Below are 15,788 nucleotides of genomic sequence, written 5' to 3'. Positions count from 1 at the left end.
ACATTCACTTTCATGGATGCATTTTTGTTTTTTAAATTTTTTTGTTTTTAGATATACATGAAAGAGTGTATTTTGACATATTACACAGACATAGAGTATAATGTATTCAACTTGGATCCCATTCTTGACCTGATGTAGAGTTTCAGTAGTCATTATTTACATATAAACATAGAAAGTTAGGCCTGATTCATTCTACCGTCTTTCCTATTCTCATCCCACTCCTTTCCCTTCACCACCTTTTGTCTAATCCAATAAACTTCTATTCTCTGCCCCTCTTGTTACATGTGAGCAACCATATCAAAGAGAACATTTGACTTTTGGGTTTCTAGGATTGTCTTATTTCACTTAACATAATATTCTCCAGGCCCATTCGTTTACCAACAAAAGTCATAAAGTCATCCTTTTATGGTTGAGTAATATTCTGTATATCTACACTATATTTTCTTTATCCATTCACATGGATGCATTTTTGGCCAAGGAATATTTTTGCTGTTGGGTATTACTTTACCATACTATACATCCTCTACTCCTTCCTTTTTAAAATTTATGTCTTCAAAGAGCAGGTGGGAAAAGTTCTCCTCGCTGCCTTTTATCCAGTAATGAGAGAAAAACAAATAAAAAATAATAATATCAGAAATTAGTAAATTTCACAATTTTTATAATGGGCTAATCCTAGTACAACCTCAATTATTCATCAACAAATTTGGAAAACTAGTTTTCATTCACAATCAAAAAATATTATTGATATGTGTAAACTTTAAATATTATTAGACATTTATAAATTAAAAGATTCTCCTGAAAAATTGCCTGAGTTTCAAGTTTTATCATTAGTGTTTAAGAACAGAACTTGGTAAATATCTGTTCAATATATATGAGAATGATTACCTATTTCTTCATGTGCTTGTCAACAATAACCATTGTTGAATTTTAAGATGTTTATCTGGTAGATGAAAAGTGATACATTATTGCTTTAATGTGCACATTAGTAATTGTGAGTGATGTTGAATACTTTGATTTTACTTATTTTCTGGTCATTTACATTTTATTTTCTAAAAAACTGTCTTTTGTGTCCATTTTCTATTGAGTGATTTGTGTTTTCTTATAAATTTTTTATGGGCTATGCCATAGACTGAATATTTATTTCTCCTGAGAATTCATACATTGAAACCAAATCCCCAGTATAATGGTTGGAGGTGGCACCTCTGGGTCATTATTACTACTACTACTACTACTACTACTACTATTATTATTATTATTATTATTATTGGTGTTCCTATTAGAGAGACCCCAAAGTGTTTGTACCTTCTGCCATGAGAGGTTATGATAGAAGATAGCTGTCTATGACCAGAAAATGGGCCACTAGACACTGAATCTGCAGGCTTCTTGACCTTGGATTTGCAGCCTGCAGAAATGTGAGGGAAAAAAAAAGAATTTCTGTTGTTGACAAGATACTCAGTTTATGCTATTTTGTTGCAGCAGTATAAACTGATTGCAGCCTACAAAAAAATTATTCATAGAGCATCTCAATGTTAGAAGTACTTTCACATTTTTAAAATTTAACTCCTCTTTTAATTGATAATTATATATATTTATTGTGTACAACATGTTTTTAAATATGTAAAACTGAGGAATGGCAAAATTGAGCTAATTAATATATGCATTGCTTCACACACTTATCCTTTCTTGTGGAAAGAACACTTAAAAGGTACTCTATCAATTTTCAAGCACATGATTATTGATATTAACTACAGTCACTATGTTGTGCAACAGATCTCTTGAACTTATTTCTTATAACTAAAATTTTGTGTCCTTAGACCTTACCCCGGTATTCTACTTTTTGCTTCTCTGATGTTAACTCTCCAGATTGCACACATAAATTACATCACGTGGCATTTGTCATTGTTTCACTTTATATAATGTCCTAGTTCATAGATGTTGTCACAAATGAAAGAATTTCATCCTTTTCTAAGGTTAAACAGTATTCCGTCACGCACACACTATTGCTTTCTTCATCCATCTGTCATTGAAAACCTAGGGTGATTTCCTGCCTTGGCTGTGGTGAATAACGTTGCAAGGAACATAAGAATATACATATTTAATTTCCTTAGGTTATACACCTGTTAGTGGTATTGCTATTTTTTAAATTTTGAGGAATCTCCACACTGTTTTCCGTAATGCCTATACTAATTTGCATTCCCACCAACAGTGTGCAAAACTTCTCTCTTCTCCGAATCCTCGCCAGCACTTGTTATCTTTTATCCTTTTGATAAAAGTCTGGAGAGGCAGTGTTTTATGTTCTGGAATTGTAGAGATGAACAAAAGAAACAAAAATTCCCCTTGTGGAAATTAAATTCCAGTGGAGGAGACAGAAAATCAGCAATGTAAATACAGTATGTTTGTGATAAGTGACAAAAAGAAAATACAAAGCAAGGAAAAGGGCTCAGGAGTAGAGGTTGTGGAGTGGGAAGTGCCGTTTTCAACAGGGTCCAGGAGAGGCCTCACCAAGCAAGCCCAGAGACCTGCACATTTGGTTACATCCTTCTGAGACACATCACACCTGAAGCAGACTGAGAGCCCAGTGTGGCTGTAGTGACTCAGGTGCAGAGCAGCAGAAGGTAAGATCACAGCAAGCCAGACTGTGGGGTCTTTTATAAGGTACCCAATCCAACTTTTTCTAGGAATGGCTAAAACGCCTTTGGAGAATTCAAGACAAAGAAACAGAGTTCTTTAAGTAGTTGCAAGACCTTTAGTAGGTCATTGATCCGAACATCAGTTTTCCAGCCCCTTAAATACAAAGGTAGAACCAGGTAAATATCTAAGCTTTCCTCCAGCTATAAAAATCAATTCTAGACATCTAGAGTATACAGGGTTCCCATAAGCAAATTGCTAATAAAAAAACATTAGCTTCCTCCCCTCTCATCCTTCTCTATGGCTGTGAAGTCAACGATTGCGACCCAGCACAGAATTAGAAGGAAACATGAGTGGACCAGGGGACTGTCTACGTAGGAGGTGTGACAGTAGCTGCACATTACTGTGCAAGAACCACTTATAAATTGGGACTTTGAGAGATGGGCAGTGACAGTGCAGACTTACTGATAAGTCGACTCCCAGGAGCATGGGGTATATCCTAAAACAGATTGGAATATTTACCTGCAGAATAACCCCCTGCCTAGGAAAACAGGGCTCACTCTTTGTAGGCACAAAAAGGCAGTAAAAGAAGATCAATATCTTTTTGCTCCACATTAAATAGAAACCTAAAAATAAGCATTTTCCTTTCTAATCATTTCATACCACACATGGCGCGTGCACTTTAATTTTCAAGTCCGTTTACTTCATTTCTATGAACCATTTGAGCTTTGAATAGTGTCCACCCGGCATGATTTCTGTCTAAATGTGCAAGTGTGTGTGTTTTTCATTCCCTCTTTCCTTTGTCTTCCCAATTGCAACATCCCATAGCTATTTTAGCTAAAATGTAAGACAAAGCCTGTTTTGTTTTGTTTTGATTTTTAAATATATCTACTTCTCAGTGACTAAACTATAGCTCCAGACACAGCTTTTTAGTTTCACACAGAAGATTTGCAACTGGACCATTTACTGCTAAACTCAAGCCAATGTTGGTAAATTATGTGATTTCTACAAAGCATGCTTTGCTTCTTCGTCCCCTCCCCCAACAATAATGAGATTATGAGTCTATGAGAACATCATTCAGTAGTGGCTAAAAGATTTAGAAAGCCTTCACTGCTCTCATTGTGTATTTTTTTTTTCGTCACCATTGTATTTTAACAATATAGAAGAAGTTCTAGAAAACATGCCAGGAGTTAAAAAAAAAACAGTGATCCTGGATCCCAGATGCCTCACTGTGAAGGAAGGACACCAGATCAGAGACCTGTGACTTCATCACATTTTATGTCCCTAACGCCAGTATAGTGTTGCAATGTAAAAAGTGCTCACATGGGTTCTTGTTCTATGAACAAGTGATGACGGAGCAGCCCCCCAGTGAGATGCAAGACTAGGGGATTACCACCTCCCCTTTGCACTTTTCACATGGTTTTGCCTGTCGAAGATCAAATATAATCCATAAGCTGATGTGCAGAGGAGGGTGCCCTGGCTGGGGACACAGGATAATACCTGCATTGACTGAAGGTACTGGGGGCAAGATTGCACATCAGATGCTTCCCACACTGCCTAGCAAGAACTTTATATCAAGAAGAGATTGGATGGGAGACTACCACTCGTTTCTCTATCTTCCTCTCTTCAGTTTCTTAATCATCTCCTGCAACTGGGTTCAGGCAGGAAGAATCCCAGATACAGACTCTACTCCTGCCCTTATTATGGTCACCCAAGTCTCTGGCGTCCCTCCTGGGAACAGCCTGGTTCTGAGAGGCCCTCTTACCTCGGCAGCAGGGACGCCCTCCGGCGGTCGGCAGTGCAGCACTATCATGCCTTCGATGGGAACCTCCCTTCCTTGTGGATCTTGTTCAAAGTTTTTCCGTAAATCTGCGAAGAAGTATGAGAAATATGATGATTTTTCTCTAGGCTGATGTTATTCACATTTGTTCTAACTACATGAATCATTGAGTTCAATGTCATATCTTAGAGGCCCAGAAACAAGTCACTTGTCCAGGTGTTCCAGAACAAGAGCATAGTTTCTAAATACTGAGAAACACGTTGGAAAAACACCTTAATAAAACTGCTCCTAATGTTCTCTAACCATGTGAAGGATAAATAAAATTACTGGGGGACAGGGAAGAGAGAACCTCAGCATTTCATGAATCTTTGCCAGCATTATCTGCTTAGCATCTGATGAGACGCTTGGCCTAATAAATTGCCATCCACAGCCATTATACAGTTGAGATGCACACGATGTTTTTTATTAACTAAAGAATGCGTTATTAATCTATAACCTCTGTCATTCCCATAAACCTCCAGGGGGCTCAGGAAGATGGTAATAGAGTGAGATCACCTATTAGTTGTTTTATTTGTAACCAGGGAGAAGGGGCAACATTCAGCCACAACAAAATCTATAACCTATCCAACCAAACATATAATTAAAAAATACAATACCCTTCCGTCAAATAGCAATGCTGGGTATTTGGGTAGTGCCCTTCACGGAGGGCTTGAGGCACTTTGCAAACAAGCTGCACTATTAACCTTTTACACACGGAAGGGTGACGCTTGAAGAGGTTAATTGGCTTGCCAGTGGTCACAAAGAGCATCAATGCCAGGGAGAGAAAAAAAAATCCACTAAGCTTCCTGACACCCAGCCTGACTGTCAACCAGCAAAGCCTCCTAAAGGAAAAGAGCACACAGGGACAGCTCAGCCAGAGACAGCTTCATTTGCATTGCTCTCTCCTTGAGCATATGCTTCATTAAAAAAGGTAGGGAGTTGGCCTTTGCTTCCTGGAAGGTGTCACGCTAACACACTCATCATCTTCCCGTATAAAGGTAATTCCTGCTGTCACCTGAATGCATGGGACAGTGGAGCCAAGACAGGTTGTTTACAAGTCTTCCTCGAGTAAAAAGATTTCCCCCTCCCTCCCTGACAATATATTTTTCTTCAAATTGAGTATCTCAAATTACGGGCTGTGGATTTATTGATTTAATTTTCTTCAGTGCTTACAATAACATGAAATATGTTCCCTTTAAGGAGCAGAGCTCCAGAATCAGTTACATCTTTATAAATTGTATAAATACATTAAACTCGCTTTTAGCAAGTCAAAAACACTCAATGAATAACAAGCACCGCAATCCACAAATTCACTTTCCTCTGAGTTTTACTCTTAATGGTTTTCCTCCCAGAGGCAACTGATGTCTTTAGTCAGTAGCAGGGCCATATATTCAGAGGACTTCAGGAGCATATTGATGGCAAAAGATCTCAAAAGGACTCAAATTGCAACCAGGTGACAAGATCCATCCTCACATTTCTCTGCTGTCCTCTCAGTTGCAGAGCCAGCTTGTATCCAAATTCTGTAGCTAATTTCCTCAGCCCATTATGATCCAAGACTTCTGACTCCAAGTGTGAAGAATTCCTGTAACTCACAACAAAACCTGACTGACGGTACTGTGAGTAACCCTAAGAATCGGAAATCCTGCACTTCCGGCAGGTAGGATTTGACCACTGATCCTCCTCTGCTGTCCAATGAGGGATATCTCAGTCAAAACTCTCTTCTCCATAGGACCTGGTCACTTATCAGAACTATATCAAATCTATCAGAGAGAGAGAGAGAGAGAGAGAGAGAGAGAGAGAGAGAGATTGTAACATGAGATATCTGTTTGCTAATGGAAGGATTTGTGGGGTATGTGTGTGTGTATGTGTGTGATGTTTTGTTTTCACTTTTTTTTTCTTCTTGTTTTGGTCACTGTGTTTTCTTTCAGTGCTGCTAAAATGATGGTTGGAGTTTTGAAAAATAATCTGTATCAACCCAGTGAAGTATACAAAATTAATAGTGGAAATTTCTATTTATTGTCTAATTCTATTTCCTTTCTTTGCACAATAGAAACAGAAAGTGTAATAAATGCTTAGTTTCTGGTTTTCTCCACACTTAAATACATTTAAATACATTGCTGGGTGAAAAAAAAAAAACAAGCCATTTATCTTTCCCATTCCCAGGAGACAGATAATTAAATATACATATAAAAAGGGGAAAACCCTGAATTGACACTGGGACCCAGGAAAAGGAATACCTATAAACGAGGCGCTTGGAGGAATTTCTGGTAGATCTCATGCAGGAAGGATCACTCTGAAAAAAGGACCAAGCCAACCTGCTATGCTATCGCAGGGACATTCAAACTCATGCGAAGAAAAGATTTCCAACAGGGAAGCACATGCTTACTTTCCAATGTGCAGATAAAAAGATTACAGACTGAAGGCAATGAAGGAGGGTTATAGAACAGGAGGGATGTCATATATGCCTGAAGATATGATAGAGGATTAACCTCATAAGTGATGATGGGCAGCTGATCAGGCACTGGGCATCACATTGGGTGAGAAACTCAACAATCGCTGCCTACACCTGATCCTTGTGTGGTGTCACTGACTCCTGAAGAGGACCAACACCTGAATGCTAAGAACCGTCAACCTAGAGACAAACTCTAAGTATTAATTATGCCAAAACTAAAACTTGGGGAAATCAACTTTTGGACATGGGCAAATGCTTCCAGCTCTACCCATGATTGTCACCACAGGTCCCTCAACCTAATTAGTTTCTGAATAGGCATTCTAAACACTGTTATCACCTTTGTTCCTTCCAAGGCTTGAAAGACTCAGACGGGAGCCTGTGTATTTTCTAATAGTAGAGAAAACATTCCTAGCTATGTGAAAAAGAACGACACTACAAAAGAGAGAAGACATCATAAAATTGAAATTAAATATCTTTCTCTAAGAAGACAAGAAGACAGACTCATTTTTTTTGGACAATTTCTAATTCAATTTCTTTAAAGTTAAAAGGCAACAGCAACTGAGAAGCAAGAGCGGGGAATTATGAGAGGGATAATATCTGAGATCAATAAACTGCCAATATGAAGAAAAGAAACATAACTGCTGAATTAGAAACAGACACACACACATTTAGGTTAGGATTTATGCATTTCTGTTTACATATAACATAAGTAACATATAGATACAATATGTGTATAGCTTTGCAAAACACAGAACCAATGGAATAGAAGCCAGGTCTGTCAGTCAGGATTCATCCAGTAAAACAGAAAGGACACTAGTTGTTTTAACAGAAATTATGGACACAAGAATCTGAAGGATCAACAAGGAAAGGGAGAATATCAGGAAGCAGATCCCGTTTGGGGGATGGGGATGGGGGGACCCATAGAAAAAGCCAGAGATATTAAACTCTGAAGCTTGAAGGGCATCCAAACACCCATGAAGAGGACACTGGGCACCTGGTGCTCAGGGACTTGGGTAGAGGAACTGAGGTGCTCAGGGACTTGGGTAGAGACTCACACCCAAAGCTTGCTGCACCCAAAGCCTGCTGCTAGCATCTCTAAGGAGCACAAGGCAGCTGGCTCTCGGAGAGTTTTGTAAAAACCAGCTGGAATCAAGAAGCAACTTGCACTTCCAGGATAAAGAAACTCTGCTGAGGTGATGCTGACAGGGAGAGAAAATGAACAGCACATGTTCTTTCTCCCTCTTCCTCATATTCAGCCCCTGCTGCTGCCTTTTTGGTAGAACTTTAATGGGAGCCAGAATCTAGCACAGGAGTCCTAGCCCCAGCTCCAGAAATCATAGGTCAGCAGGAGTAGAGACTGGCATTCATTGTGTCAGGAAGCAACTCGATGCAGTCTAAGAAATGTCCTCTAGCAAGGCTCTTATAATGACTTGCTCCATATCTGTTTCCTTGTTATTATGTTAGATCATCAGTTCTGTGAAGGTGAGTTCTATGTGTGAGAAGCTCTTCCCTTTATTTTTAGTGTCTCTTGCAAAATCTGATACAGAGAATAAATACACAATAAATACAGGAGAAATACATGAGGCAAGAGGAGGTGATAAAGTGTTAATGACATTGCCAGAAAAAGGATGAAATAAATGACAAAGATAATGTGCAGATAGAGCCGTACAGTATTATGCATAATAGGGATTTTTAAAAGGGCACAACAAGCTGAGAAAAAAATCAATTTAATAATGATAATAATTCTCTGTGCTGGAAAGGGACTTGTGTTTCCAGAAGGGATCATAGGGTACAAAGAAAAAAATTGCATTTAAAAGAAAAAAAAATACTTATATATATCCCTAGTTGACACTTTGAATTTTAATAAATTAATACAATTGTGAAAGTAATAATTTCACAAGTATTTTTTTCAAAAAAAGTAATTAATAGTGTAGTAAAAACCAGGATATGCCATGATTTCCTTGTATCACTATATATCAAATTTCAATTAATCACATTCCTTGTTCTGGTTTTAGAAAATAAGCTTAGGCATTAATTTTCTATTTCTAAACATGTTATGATTCATGAGTAAAATAATAAAAATATAGTGTCAGAGACAACATAGGGCCAAGAAATTATGATCCCTCTTATATATCCTTTCTAAAAAGGAAACATTACCTTCTCCAATAATCTATCAGAAAACAAGTCAAAGTAAGAGATTGAGTATTTAGAAGTTGTAGTTTTAAAAAACTTGGCAGCAAGCAATACCATTTAAAAGTTTTAAATATAAATACTTTAGAAATATATTTAATAAAAATCCAACAAATCTGGAAATAGAAATGTACAATACCTCATAAGCATGTGTAATAACTAATAATGTGGAATTAAACTGCTGTATCAGACGTCCCAGACCTCATGAGCGACTGAGGAAGGTGGTCAGGCACTAGAGTCTGTTTATCTGTTTGAATTCTGAGAATGCCACTCATGAGAACCTCAACACTTTTCTTTTTCTGAGTCAGATTTTTAATGTGAAGCATAAGACTTTGATATGCAAATATATTTAACATTTGTATTTATTATTTTATTTTTATTTGTTTGTTTTAGATATACAGGGCAGTAGAATGTATTTTGGCATTTGATAAATACATGGAGTACAACTTCCCATTTTTGTGGTTGTACATGATGCGGAGTTACACTGGTCATGTATTCACATACAAACATTGGGGAGTTACATCTGATTCATTCTACTGTCCCTTCCCTTCATTCCCCTTAGCACCTTGACTCTTAATTATCTTTAATCTCCCTTTGCCTCAGTTTCCTCATCTGTAATGTAAGGAGAATAAATCCACTAACATACTTACGTTCTTCTAAGAGCACTGCTTGTGTAACAGGGCTTAATAAAGATCACATATATTACTAAATTCTATTATAGAGCTGTGATAATTAAAATGGAGTAATGGAGTGGTTTGTCATAAATCAGACACAATTAATTATGAACTAGAGCATTTTACAGAGATATTCAAATAAAAAATGATTTGGTGTTATGATAAAAGTGACTGAAATTAAGTGGGGAAAGGTATTAAGATGACTAATTACTTTTACGCATAAAAATAAAATTAGATGTATGTTTTATTTATACCAAAATAGATCCCATAAAAGAAATATTTTTACATGAAGCCACATCAATAATAAAATAAAATATCTACTGGATCTTAACAAGATGGTAATATAAACTAAAAATTGAAGTACAAACCATTAAGGAAATGATTGGTAGGTATTGTTTTGTCAAAATTTAAAAAAAAATTATCTAAAAACATCATAGGCCAAAATTCTGGGCTGAATATTAACAGTGTTAATATATAAAAAGTCTGTAGGAAGCAAAAAAAATCATAAATGTCATAAAGTAAAATAGCCAGACACAACTGGATACAGATATCTAAAAGGGCATGTAGCCCAAATTATTTAAGAAATGTCAATTTTAAAACTGCTGATGAATCTCTTTCTTCTTTTAAACAAGCTACATGTTTGTTTGTTTTTTAAAATATTTTTTAGTTGATGTACCTTTATGTTTTATTTATATGTGGTGCTGAGAATCGAACTCAGTGTCTCACACATCTAAGCAAGTGTTCTGCCACTGAGCCAAACCCCAGCCCCAGTTTTTTTGTTTTGTTTTGTTTTGTTTTGATTTTTGTTTTTTTACTCACAGTCACCAGCATTAAAAATAGTATGGAAAATTAAATTATGTCAAGACACTGCTAAAAATGAAAACAGGTGCATATGAAGTTGTTAAATGTACCAAAATTACTACAAAAGTTCATCGATGGGGGCATTATCTGATGAATGGATAAATAACATGCATGTCCTACAATATCCATGGAATATTATTTTGCAATAAATTACAAATAAATCTTAAAAATAACATTAAGTGAAATAAACCATTCAGAAAGACTATGTATTTTATTTTCAACTTATATGAAATTTCCATTATACATAATTCCAAAAAATGGATTTGTCGTTGCTTGAGCTGAAATTAAATGAAGGTGAAAGATGATAGTGAATCCTTTTCTTTCAGGTTTTGAAAATATTTTAAAATGGACTATAGGATTGCAAAACTTTATGCATATCCTAAAAACTACTGAATTCTGTACATTAATAAGTGAATTTCATGGTATCTGAATATTTCAATAAGGCTATTATTTAAAGGATCCTAGAAGTGAATTACATGGTATGTGGATACCTTAATTAAACTATTATTAAAAGGGTTCATTTATATGATTCAATAATTCCACTTCTATAGTTTTCTAGGAAAATGATTAGAGAACCACACAGAAAAAAATGTTTGCATGGTGTTACTGTTCAAATTATCATTTAGTGAACAAATGCTGCAATCTAAATATTTAACAATAAAGGAATGGTTAACTTCCTATATTTGGTGTATTCATAAAATGGAATACTATATAGACATTTAAAATGATAAGCTCCAACTACTGAAGATTGTAGATTAATATTCAATAAAATGTTAAGTAATGGGCATTAATTATTTCTATCGTGTGTGTGTGACTAATTTAGAGAGATATGTTGGTAGGTAAAAATCATTTTCCAAATGTAGTAACCATACTGTTATCAGTACATCAACTTCTCTATTAAATAGTTACAGATGCATTACATACTTATTTTGGTGGCAGTCCTTCTTGTTATATGCCTTCAGGGACTCAGTAAATGTGCAACAATCTCCTTCATTCATTCACACTTTTGATCATGAACCAGACACTGTGACACACAGTAGTGGAGACACATTACTGAACATGACACATGCCATCTCAGCCCTTCCACAATATACGCTCAAACAGTAAGAATAGAGACAAGATGAATAATTAAGTGGTACGAGGATGAGTGATGAGAAAGTAGTAGTAAGTTCCTTACAGGTACAGCACAGTGAGACTTAATCTAGAAATGGCAAGAAAGTCTGTCAGAGAAACAGCCAAGTTGAGGCAGAGCAACTCACACACCTATAGAATACACCCAAGTCCTCATCTGTAGTTTTAGATTAATGCTGGCTTGAAGCATAACCCCCACTCCTATTTTTTTTCCTTCAAAAATGCTCTCTTATTTCTTTCTTCCAACTCTTCAAAATGCTTGCCTGGCCACCTCTCTTTCCGTAAGCTACATCACATAAGGACACTCCTATATTAGACTTGTCTTCTATTTATATATATTGAGAGGGTGGAGCACAAATATATTTCCACCTTCTGATCTCACTCTGAATCATGGGCAGACACATGGTCTATGGGAAGAAGTAAAACAATAGCTTTCACATTATTCTCCATGAAGGAAATGAATCAACCTGCATAAAACCTGAGTATTTTAAAATGTGGTTTAAAAATAGAAAACTCTCCCATCTGAAAATTGAAAATTACTATATGTGTAATAGGAAAAAACTTGAAAAGAAGTGTTTAACATTTCAAAGTTTTGTTGTGGGACAATTACGGATATATTAATTGTCAACTTCATTTGTTTCTGCCTCTTTCAAAATTTCTGCTATCGACATGGATTATTTTTTTAATTTAATATTTATTTTTTAGTTATCGGCGGACACAACATCTTTGTTTTGTATGTGGTGCTGGGAATCGAACCCAGGCCGCACGCATGCCAGGCAAGCGCGCTACCACTTGAGCCACATCCCCAGCCCCAACATGGATTACTTTTGCAACCACAAAAAAAAGTCCCCCCAAAATAATCCCTCTCCTTTATGAGATGTCAAGAACCTATGTACTAAACCAAACTGTATCAGAAGTCAGGGGAGAAGTAGATTTGTTTCACTTTATTGTGTCAAGTTTTACCTCTACCAGATATATCAAAAAAGAAAACAAAAATAAACATATCCTTTAAACTCTAGGGAACAGTGAATTCTAAAACATTCTTCTCTAATTACATTTTAGTCCTGGGACATGAGGGCAAAACCTTTCGTCAGTTTTATTTGTTGTCATACCTGTGGTAACTGGACAGGTATACAGTAGTCACTTCATAAGTACTTCTTGAATAAAGGATTGAGCAGATATAAATTCCCACTCCAACTCATGAATAATTATTTATGGACTAATATGGAACTAGATTTCTGTTAAGATGGCTAGAAAAAAAAGCATGCATACATAAATGCAATAGACACTGTGTGTGTGTGTGTGTGTGTGTGTGTGTGTGTGTGTGTGTGTGTGTGTGTGAATGCTATGCACCATCTTTGGCACTGACCAATTTGGTGCATTAAGCTGTCTACTTCTGCTCCTTCTTCACTTTGTCACCCTCCATAGTTCTACAGCAGAATGCCAACAAGGCCCCAAGTGACGAGTAACAAAGCAGTAGAGAAGATGAGAAAGGGGAGTAGGAGCCAGGTATGTGGCTAACCCGTACATCACAATCAGCAAGAGCATCTTCCAGAGTCAGCAGTCCCCACCAATAAGTAGGGTACCTGACGCTGGGCCACAGGAAGCAGCCGGCTCCCCTTCCTCACCCCATGCCCTATTTGGCCTTTTTCTCATTTTCCTTTTATGCTACTATGTTAGAAAAGTCATTGTAGCACAAGAAAATCAATAAAAATTCAATTCCGAATAATAGTTCTTCGCAGCTCGGCAACACCAGGGAGTTATCGGCTCATTCAATGTTCTAGCAGTTAATGCAATGAAATAAAAATAATTTACTCATTCAAACCAAATCAGCCAGTGAAAAATCAGAGACATTTTTTTTAATAGTCACAGTCATAGCCATTTGTTAAGACCGTGGGAGGATGGTACCATGTTCCATTAGTTGTCCAACTATACAGATACTGAAACCAGCTTTGCATCTTTCCCACCATATTTTTCTGAAGGAACAATAAGCCACATTTGTCATACATAAAAAGGATTTGTAACTTGGCCAAATACAGATCATTTGTTGTAATAAAAGGGCTGGTTCAAATGCATAACAGATGTCCACCAGCACAATGGAAGTCAAGGCCCGGTGCCTTCATTTGGTTCTGCCTCACTCCTCCAGCTATAAACAGTTACGGCCTGAGAAGTTAGCTACTGGCTCCAGTTCCCAGGAGAAACTTGTCGAAGGCTTCCTGTCAGGAAAATTCCTCACTCCTTTTGATGGTGTTCTGCATTTGGCACGCTGTGTATGTTTCTCTTGCCAGCCTGGCTAAAAGCCCTCTGCTTGAATCTATAGATATTGCACGTTTCTGGAGTACAAGATCCACTCTAATATCAGGCTGCTCCTAACTTTCATCAAGCATTTTTACCTTGGATCTTCCAGTTCTGATTTCAACCACATCTCCTTGAGAGACAGCTGACTTGAAAACAAAATTCCACATAGAAAATTCCTATATTCCAAGAACACAGAGATGATACCCTTTCTTTTCTAGAGTCCCTGAATATTACAATCATCACCCTTGCTGTGTAAACCCTGCAGCAATAGTGAAGAAGGGACCCATCTGGCCAGAGGTGAGTCACCATGGGACTGACTCTCCAGGTTTCTTACCCCCAGCGGGCCAGGCCATGAGCTGTCTCTGCTTACGGGGACATCAAGGCATTTGGCTGATGCAAGGGGTCCTGTCATGCAGAAGCTCTTGAAGGCTGTTTCCAGGACCATAAAATGACTTCAGGGCTTGGTGATGTCCCCTATGCTCTGCAATCCCTCTGCTGGTAAATTACTATTATCAATATCACATCTGATAACTAGCACTGGGTATCACTGCCCTGTTCACAAGGAGCACAGGTCTATTAGTGGTGGTGGTGCCGAGGGAGTAGCTCCAGTTTTACCAGCAGTAGTGGGGCAGAGACAGCTGCAGGCTTTCCAAAAGTGCCTTGAGAACGAACTTAACCTGTTCTTAATTGAGCTGCTCAAAACACAATGAATTCCATTTTGTTTGGCCTCTTTTGTTTAAAAGGACAACAACAAAGATCCATTCAGATTCCACCAAGAAATTGAGAGTTTGCTGAAAATCGGGAAGACAAAAGTCTTAATTACCAGTCTAGGATTGATAGGAAAACAAGAAGGATCACAAGACCTGAATTCAATCAAAGAACCAGAGTCACCCTACACTATGTCTTAAAGAGGCTATAACACAGTCAAACAAGGGGCTAGAGAGATCAGGTGTAATTCCAATACCTGGGTGATTTCACAGTCCTCTTAGCACACGTACTCTCTTATTTTGCACCCCTATTCCCTCTCACTCTGTCTTAATGAATCCAACTTATCCATGGCTGGCAGCTCACCAGGGCCTCTGGCTTCTCAGAATCATTGCTGTCTGCTTGGTTTTTGTGTACCTTTCACCTTCTCTTTTCACTACCCACTCTTGATTTTTCTTTCTGGATCAGGTTATCCTCAGACAAGAAAGAAGTGACAAGTATCGGATCACTTTAATACTGGAGTGATCTCGCATACAGAGTCAGCTCATGCAGCTAGCCTGCCCAGGTGTCCATTCTTGATGCAATGGACAAGACAGACAAGACAGCATGTATGCGTGGTTTACAACATAACCACCTACGCCTACGAAGCCACTCGGTGCCACTTCCCTCAGCACCGTAGGGACTACGGGTGGGAATCCTGCATGAGAAGATCATGCCTACAGAAGGGTTTCTGTTTGCTTTGCCTCCAAGTTCCATAAGAGGTACTTTCCACCTAGTGACTGTATTGATTTGGCTGGGTCAATACATAAAGAACAGGTGAAGTTTGACCTAAGGAGCAGATCTTAACAATCTTTGACAATCTTCAATAGTAAATCTCAACAAGCTTCAAAACTCATTAGGTAAAAATACAGCAGTTCCCTGATCCCTTGTTTTTAAATATTGAGGACACATTTTTTTGTATCTGTTCATCACATTTCATAGAATGCAGTAGGGACAAAATATACATAAATTCTGCATTCCGTATGTCTGC

At 37.5% G+C, this 15,788-nt stretch overlaps 1 protein-coding gene across 12 annotated transcripts in view; it reads right to left on the bottom strand.

Annotated features, from left to right (window-relative positions):
• Unc5d (unc-5 netrin receptor D) overlaps positions 1-15,788 on the bottom strand; it is a 505,989-nt gene that overhangs the window by 183,819 nt on the left and 306,382 nt on the right. For all 12 annotated transcript variants that reach the window (XM_078031186.1, XM_078031193.1, XM_078031187.1 and 9 more), the window contains exon 4: positions 4,394-4,497. In XM_078031186.1, coding sequence (XP_077887312.1) covers positions 4,394-4,497 — 104 coding nt within the window. The remainder of the gene's footprint in view (positions 1-4,393; positions 4,498-15,788) is intronic.

The sequence above is a fragment of the Ictidomys tridecemlineatus genome, chromosome 14 (genome assembly GCF_052094955.1).
Source record: "Ictidomys tridecemlineatus isolate mIctTri1 chromosome 14, mIctTri1.hap1, whole genome shotgun sequence".
Classification (NCBI taxonomy): Eukaryota; Metazoa; Chordata; class Mammalia; order Rodentia; family Sciuridae; genus Ictidomys; species Ictidomys tridecemlineatus.
This window is presented reverse-complemented; position numbering and strand designations above follow the sequence as displayed.